Raw genomic sequence first — 8445 nt, 5'->3', positions numbered from 1 at the left:
TTTTTCTTCATAATTTGGAGGGTGTTAGAGACTATCATATTAAAAAAAATGTTGTTGGAGACAACATGCGATGAACTGACAACAATCTTCATTCCCTGTCCCCGTGTGCTGCTGGGAGGAGGAGGTACAGAATTTGGGAATGAAGTTAAGCCTGTGAGGAAGAGGGGGAGGAGGAGATATTTTAAGATTTGGCTTTATTTCTCATTATCCTGCTATGATTTGATTGGTTATGAACTAAATACATCTTTTTTCAAGTTGAATCTGTTTTCCCCATGACAGTAACTGGTGAGTGATCTCTCCCTGTCCTTATCTTGACTCCACAAGCTTTTGGTTGTATTTTATCTCCCCTGCCCAGCTGAGGAGGGCAGTGACAGAAAGGGTCTGCTGGGAACCTGGCCTCCAGACATGGTCAACCCACCACATCTGTTTTGCATGACTGCGGGAGGGTCAATGCAATTTTCACTCAGAAAACTAGTTTTGTTAAAATGTAACTGTTCCTATTTTTACTGGTCTTTCTCTGATGGGTTTTTTTTTTCAGGTACTGAAGATGATAAAGTAAAAAATTTTTATTTTTAAAGTTGCATTCTAGTAGGCTTTATACTAAGACAGTATTTGCTCAGTACTGTTGATTTTTGTAGTGAAAAGCTAGACTGCCTTTCACTCTTTAAAGCACTGTTGTGCTTTTTATTTTTACACACAATCTTTCTGTCAAAATACGAGGTTTGAATTTCTTCCTTTCTCTGCACGTGTGGGGTCCCTCACTCTTAGATGAAGCAAATCTGACAGCCTGGGTTCCAGTTACACTTCTGCAGAGTTCTTCTGGGTCCTAATCTTTGCAGAACAAGACTGAGAATGGAAATGATGGATAAATTAGTTCTATAAAAGTGTTAAATTCTCTAATTTCCCACGAAGTTTACCACTTTTTAGGATATTGTTTTGCATGATCAGCTGTGGCACAGACTGAAAGTAGTTTCTAAACAGTGTCAGTCTAAGTCAGAAGGTGATGACAGGCAGCATTACCAAAGCAAAGACAATGCACTAGTAAGAAGTTTTAAAAGCTTAACAAATTTGCTGCATTTCAAATGTTCTTTCTTTGGACGAGACATGGTTGCCTAAGTTTACTTTTTTGTGAAGATGTTTCTCTGTAGAAAGCATATATCACAGCCAATAAAGGTGAACAAATTTAGACATTTTTTTTCCTATTGCATAAATAAAAGAATAAACACAAGCCAAACTGAGGTTCCTGAGAGGTACCTTCAGATATTTCCTAAAGGCATCTGATCTACCTCAGATAAATGTATGTGATGAAAATATTTATTGGTAAGGGGATCATGTAAATATTCCAGCTTCTAAGTAGTTTTCTTTTTGGCTGTTCCACCTGTGCCACACAATATGTTTAGGTTCTGTATCTTTAATGAACCATTCTGATGTTGTGTCCACTGGCTTTGCGTGGCTCATGGGTAGAGGTAAGGACAGTGAGAGATCACTCAGCAGTTACCATCACAGATAAAACTGACACAACTTGGGAAAATTAATTTAGTTCATAACCAATCAAATCAGAGTAGAGTAAGGAGAAGTAAAACCAAATCTTAAAATACCTTCTTCACCTTCTTCATCTTCTTCCCAGGTTTAACTTTACTTCTGATTTTCTACCCTACCATCCCCCAGCAGGACAGGGGAAGGGGAATGGGAGCTGTGTTCAGTTCATCACATGTTGTCTCTGTCGCTCTTTCCTTCTGAGCAGGAAGAATCCTCATATCCTTCCCCTGCTCCAGTGTGCGGTCCCTCACATAGGAGACTATTGTAGAGGCCAAAACCAACGCCAACGCAGTAGGGCTGGCCACACTTCTCATTACCCAACTCTGGTTTCACTCTGTGTGCAGTGTAGTGTAATAAATTAGAGAGTTTTCTTTCCTTTATTCTGTGTTGAGTCTGTATTGCCTGTGACACTGATTGCAGAATGATCTCTCCCTGTCCTTATCTCGACTCTTAAGCCTCTCAACATATATTTTCTCCCCTGTCCAGATGAAAAAGGGAGTGATAAACTGACTTTGGTGGGCATCTGCCCTCCAGACAGGCCTAAACCACCCCTGGTGTACTTGGTTTCTCTGGCTTGCACATCACTGCTTGCCGGCTACGGCTGCAAGCAGGCCGGCTTCCAAACCCCCAGTCAGGCATGCATGCTGCTTGGACCAGCCATGAGCTGGGGTGGAGGATTTTTGGGAAGGGCCTGGTGGCTGCAGAGAGCAGGGTGGCAATGAGCTTGGCAAGAGGCTGTGATGCCACACTTGGTTTTCTCCTGCTAGCTACTGGAAGGCATGCACGCAGAGCCAGGCGCTGCTGCCCACCACACAGCCTGTGCAGCCTCCTCCCACAAGCAGAGTGTTCAGCAGGGGCCATATGGACTGTCCAGCCCATTTTCTGCTTCCCATGCCACTTGGAACCCCCCACGCTGCCCCTCCCCCACCCGCCGGCCCCACTCGCCACTCTGTCCACTACTATGACCCAGCGCCTCTGTGACATCTGCCCCGGGCCGAGGGCAGCGTGGGCTCTGCGGGCACTTCACCTGCTGCCACAGTGGGTACGTGCCCATGGTCTGTGCAGCTGCAGCCTGGTGCTGGTGGCAGCCATGCACGTGCTTGCCCTCCTTGTCCTGCTGGCTGCCTGTGGGCCCGTGCAGGCAGCATGGGAAAGCTGTGGGTGAGTGGCCTGAGGCTCCCAGAGAAAGGAGCTGGGGCGACCCTCGTGGGAGTCACTGGTGGCTGCCTGCTTGTCCCCCGTGGCCAGGCCACAGCTTCCCTGGCCCCACGGGGGAGCCTCGGTTCCTTGTCAGCACCCAGGCTGCTGACAGAGTTGGTCGATGGGGCTACAGCAGAAACAGGGGCAGACAGATGCACACTCTGTGGGGCTCCCTGGCCCTGCCACCCATACAGCACTCGGAGGGGAGAGAAACTGGGAAGGAGGGAGGGAGCGAGGGAGGGAAGGGAAGGGAAAGGAAGGGAAGGGAAGGGAAAGGAAGGTGGCTGACCCTGCTCAGTCTGACTGGCGACAAGCCCTCGAGCAGGACACTAACAAGGTTCTGCTTACAGGTACACCTGCGGGCTCCGCCCCATGGCTTCTCAGCTAGACACGGCACGCGTGGTGGGTGGCAAGGACGCCCAGCCAGGAGCCTGGCCCTGGATTGTCAGCATCCAGTTTCCCAGGAACAATGGCACAATTCACCTGTGTGGAGGGTCCCTCATTAACCCCCAGTGGGTCCTGACAGCGGCCCACTGCTTCATTAATGCCAGGTAAGGAGGACCAGGGGACAGGGATATCCCCACAGAGCTACAGGCTGCCCTGTCCACAGCACCACCTGCTACTCCACCCCATTTGCTTGCAGCACGCCCGGCACCTGGACACTGCCAAACCCAGCGCAGAGACTGCTTGGGAGAATGCTGGGCTCGTGCTACTGCTTCCAAGCTGCCTCCAGCTCCACATTCCTTGTGCCTGAGGCCTGTTGGGGCAGATGTACCCTGTGCAGTGCCACTTTCCTCTCTCCCTCCAGATGCAGATGGCGGGGAAGGGCTGGGTTGCTGCAGCACGGGGCTTCACTCCCTCTGACTTCCCTCTCCCTCTGCCTTTCAGCCACATCACGAGGTGGCGTGTGCTGATCGGTGCCACGCGACTGAGTCACCCAGGTCCCCAGGCTCAGGTGCGCTACATCAGGCGGCTGCTGGCTCACGAGGAGTACAACAACTTCACAAAGAATGACATTGCCTTGCTGGAACTGGACCAGCCTGTGTACTGCAGCAACTACATCCAGCTCGCCTGCGTGCCCGATGCCTCACTGAGAGTCTCAGAGCTGACGACCTGCTACGTCAGTGGCTGGGGCTCCACGGTGGCGAGATGTGAGTTCCCAGCAAGAACTCGTGTCCCGAGCGCCAGCTCAGCCCCCTGGGGAGGCAGGTTCAGCTCCCTGACAGCAGAGGCAAAATTTTGCACCACTCAGGCTGTGGGCATGGATACCCGGAGGGAGGTGGGTGGGCCCGAGACATTCCCCAAGGCGAGGCAGAAGGGACAGCTCCTTCCAGAAAGCAAGCCAAGACCTCCCAGACAAGCACTTCACCCAGACTGGGCAGGAACACCGGCAACGAGCTGCTGGTTTCTTTTCTGTGCTCACAGCTGGACAACCGCCCGATGTGCTGCAGGAGGCCAAGGTCCACCTCATCGATACCAGGCTCTGCAACAGCAGCCAGTGGTACAGAGGGGCCATCCACAGCCACAACCTGTGCGCTGGCTATATGAAGGGTGGCATCGACACCTGCCAGGTAGGACCGTGCTCCCACTCAGCCCCCAGCACCACCAGAAGCCCTGCCGCCACTGCCCTAACATGCTCTGGCGCACACTCTGCCTGGCAGGGTACCCGCCACTGTTGGGGCTCACCTCCCCTTCGGCAAAGATGAGACAGAGCCCCATCAGACAGGCCCACCACCCTCTCCCACACAGGCTTCTGTAGGCTCTGGAACCTGAGCTGAGCCTTTCGGTGCAGCGAGGACAGCTCTGGCAGGCACCCCAAGAGACAAGGGGCCAGCCGCAGTGCTGACAATGGCCGGCCAACACCCCCTTTATCCTCTCTCTCTGCTGCAGGGTGACAGCGGTGGGCCTCTCGTCTGCAAGGACAACAATGCCGACTACTTCTGGCTTGTTGGAGTGACCAGCTGGGGCAAAGGCTGTGGGAGACCCAAACAGCCCGGGGTCTACACCTCCACCCAGCACTTCTATGACTGGATCCTGGTGCAGATGGGCCTGCACCCAGAGACCACGGCTCCTACGACGCCAGAGCCCACCTTCACATCGATGCCAAAGCCCATCTTCACATTGGCGCCCGAGTCCGTCTACACATCAACACCCTTGCAGAAGCCGACACCAAAGCCAACGCAGTCGGGCTGGTTTCCACCCTGCCCTTTTCCCCATCAGAAGGTGTTGAAGATCTTCAGCCTGCTGCAGGATCTCCTGCAGGCACTGAGGGGCATAAAAGTCTGAGCTGCAGGACAAGCAAGACAAGCAAGGCTGCAGGGAACCGCCCCAGTTTCCTTCTGGGGCCGTGCCTGCTGCTCCAAAGGCAGCCTCAGCGTCAGGGGCCCGCTCTGTCCTGCCCATTCTCCCCTGAGTGCACACCTGACTTGCTGGGGCTGACGTGGCTCTCTTTCTTTATAAATAAAGTTTCCAGTTTTCACAGTTGACCATGCTTTGGTTCTGTCTCCAGCTCAAGGCAAGGACTTCCATGCCCTGCACATGCCACAAAAAGCCGCGGTCAAGTTGGGTGCAAAGGGGGAGAGTCACCCAAAAGGGCTGAAAGGGCATCTGATCAGAGATGAGGTGGCTCTGTGCCACCATGGGATGGAGAAGGCTGTTGCAAGGAGGCTACAAAGATGACAGGAATGTACGCTGGGACACACGGGCGATGTTGGGGGTATGCATTAGGGCCCACAAGCTAGTGGTTAGAGCCTGACATAAGCCTCAGCTAACTGAACAGAAGGTGGGAAACCTGTGCCCCTGACAAGAGAAATGGCTGACCATAGCAATCGGCGTGAGAAGCTCACAGGAGTTGCCATGCTGTGAGGAAGAGCCAGGTTTCACAGGCAGTCAAGGGGGAGCGATGCTAGAGGTGGGCTCGCTTCACAGATAATGCAGTGAGGACTTGGGGTCATTTTGGGGAAAGCGAGCTGGTAGGGGCAGCAGCACCCTGGAAACCGCATCCTTTCCAGGCCAGGGCTTAAAACCGCATGTCCTTGGCCACGTAGACCACGTTGGCCATGTGCCCTTGTCACTACTGGCTCCCAACAGCAACGTAATGCCAAGACGGCGAGGTCATGAAACCTGCTGGAGGGTGCTGCTGTGGATGACAGAGCCAGCGTGGACTGTGCTGTGCTTGTGTGTCACCATGCCTCGTGTGGGAAGGCTGACCATGCTTGGGTGTTGTCACAGATGGGTACTGGTAGAGAGGCTGCAGAGATGGCTGCTGCAAGAAGCAGCTAGAAGCTCTCTGAAGGCCCCAGAGAGTAAACATCAGCTGATTCAAGGCCAGAGTTGCTGCTGACCAAGGCCGAGCCCATCAGCGATGGTCACAGCGTCTCTGTGAATCACATATAGGAGAAAAACAACCGCAAGCAGCTGCATTTTGCCTCCAGAGAAGGGAGTGCGAAGGTCTAAAGAGCTGTGCAGGCACCAAGGCTGAGGGCAGTGCAGGCAGCACTAACTTTCCAGAAACAAATAATCTGCGTTATAATTTTGGCAAATTTCCATTTAAGGCAGGTGATAAAAGGGGAGGCATAAATTAACTTGATACACACAGCATGAGATGCATTCTTGCAAGTACCGAACCTCAGCATGTTCTTCTTTAAGTTTTTCTCTTCGTGCATTGAAATTCTTACAAGGCGGAAGACTGGTCACAAACAGGCATATGTGAGCATGCTAGAAAATAAACAAGAACCTTCCTAAATATTCATTTTACAATTCGTTTAAATGCTTCAGCCAAGAATTCATCACTCAGTTGGCTTCATACGGTGAAGAAGCTGACAAAGCCAATTTTGACAAGAAACAGAGCCTCAAGAAGAAATGCTGTTTCTAGCAGCTGTTTACAAGAAAGATATTAGACTCTGGGTTGCAACCTTGATTTGACTGAAGAGTAGCTGCCAGCTTCATCCAAAAATGAACTGGAAACTAACAAATTAATTCCTACACCACCTTATTGCAAAGCTTCATTTCTCAACACTAATATCAGTGGTTATTTTGGCTAACATTCTGTTATCTTTTCCCTTCCATTAGAAAAAGAAAAGAAAAACAAGTTGTATGACAGGACTGTACATGCATTTCACACAGTAAAAATAAGTTTGTGGATGGATTTCAAATACCAGTAATATCCCATGAAAGGCTGAAAGCAGCAGCACCTTGGAAACTGTAATTTCACTACACCTTTTCTCCTCTCGTTTAAAGCAAGAAGAATCTTCTGGCCTATTTGCTGCTTTTTTTTCCTTCTCGGCTCTTCTGCCACATCAGAATTGTTAGAGTTTCAGTCATGAAAGAAACACTGTTCGAGTTCAGGGATGTAAGAAATACAACTCAGATGTCTTTGTGGAAGTAGAAACGCTGACAAAGGTTTCCGTAAAAGGAAATGCGCATGTCTGTATTGAGAAGCAAACATTAAAGCAATATACTAATAGAATTTGGGTGAAAATATCCTTCAGTTGCTACTGGCTGTTTTTCTCATATCCCGCCCATCACCGTTTGTATTTTAACTAATCCTGTACCTATAAAGGAAGAACCTTCTAAGTTTGTTGGTTCTGTTCTCCAGTACCAGTTGAAAATGCAGCCTTCTACCCCAAGTACGGAACAAGACATCAAACAAAAAAGCATCTTGAATTTGCACACCTGTGAAATGGGCATTGGGTTCCTTAATGTCCATAAATGTTGATGTCTTCTCCGAACATAACATTTTCCACCATTACCTTGATTTAAGAAGCACAGGTTTAACAGTGGTTAAAACTGCCATCATGGCTGTAGGTTCACAGTGTCACTGGCGTGCCTGAAATTTTTTATACACAACCTTTTAAGATGGAATTTTTGACACTGTCATTTGATTTGGACACTGCCACTTGATTTGGACACTGCTACAAGTGATATAATTCACATCCCTACAGTTTCATTTTATGTTCTTCCTCAGTTTTCCCCTGACAACTGATGACCTGACTTCTGGCACTTCTATCTCAAACTTCTCATTCTGGGCTGTCAAACAGAAAACCCCATCTCATGCACATTTTATTAAAAAAAAGAAAGAGAATTTATGCAGCTGTTTCTCTCTGGGAAGGGCTGATGACTTGCTGTATTAGGATAAATTCATGCTCTGTGTAGAAAAATATTTTTTCTTAGGTTTTCTGAAACACAAAAATCATCTTAGTATTAAAAGGAAAAGTTGCAGGAGAAAAAAAAAAAAGATTATAAGTGAGATTAGTTCATGCAGAGCTATGGGGAACACACTGATGAAATTAATTCCAGCCCCCATTGTGTTGCCCCCATTGTGTTTCAAGGGGGGTAAGGGGTGTGTGTTTGTGCATGAACACATACACATATAAGATTAATTTCTGAACAGGAAGTGGAAGGGAGAGGAACCAGCTTTTGTTCCCTGAAGCTGACTCCTGCTGCTGCAATCAGCACAGGCTTTCATAACACACACAAGTATATATACACACCACTGAGAGAAAAGCTTTTAGCATTCCAGTCCACTATTTTGATTTCTAACCAAAAGTAAGTGAGAGAAACTAGGCAGGGGAGGGGGATGGAGAGGGAAAGAAAGAATAGACTGCGGGCTCAAATTAACATTTTATTTGCCATTTATACTCAATCGTGTTCACATTTATCTTTACCATTGCAAAATCATGGTGGCATATTTCCAGTGAAAAACAG

At 49.2% G+C, this 8445-nt stretch overlaps 1 protein-coding gene across 1 annotated transcript; it reads left to right on the top strand.

Moving 5' to 3' along the window:
* Positions 1-3111: 3111 nt before the first annotated feature.
* Positions 3112-5025, top strand: LOC311203740 (acrosin-like; the record flags this gene model as incomplete). The annotated part of the gene is made up of 4 exons (XM_084278498.1): positions 3112-3290; positions 3628-3890; positions 4165-4310; positions 4630-5025. The coding sequence occupies 4 exons, from the start codon at positions 3112-3114 to the stop codon at positions 5023-5025; spliced, it is 984 nt and encodes a 327-aa protein (XP_084134624.1).
* Positions 5026-8445: the final 3420 nt, after the last annotated feature.

This window comes from Gallinula chloropus (genome assembly GCF_964237585.1).
Source record: "Gallinula chloropus genome assembly, chromosome: Z".
NCBI classification, from domain to species: Eukaryota; Metazoa; Chordata; class Aves; order Gruiformes; family Rallidae; genus Gallinula; species Gallinula chloropus.
Note: the sequence above shows the minus strand (reverse complement) of the source record. Positions and strands in the feature narration are given on the sequence as shown.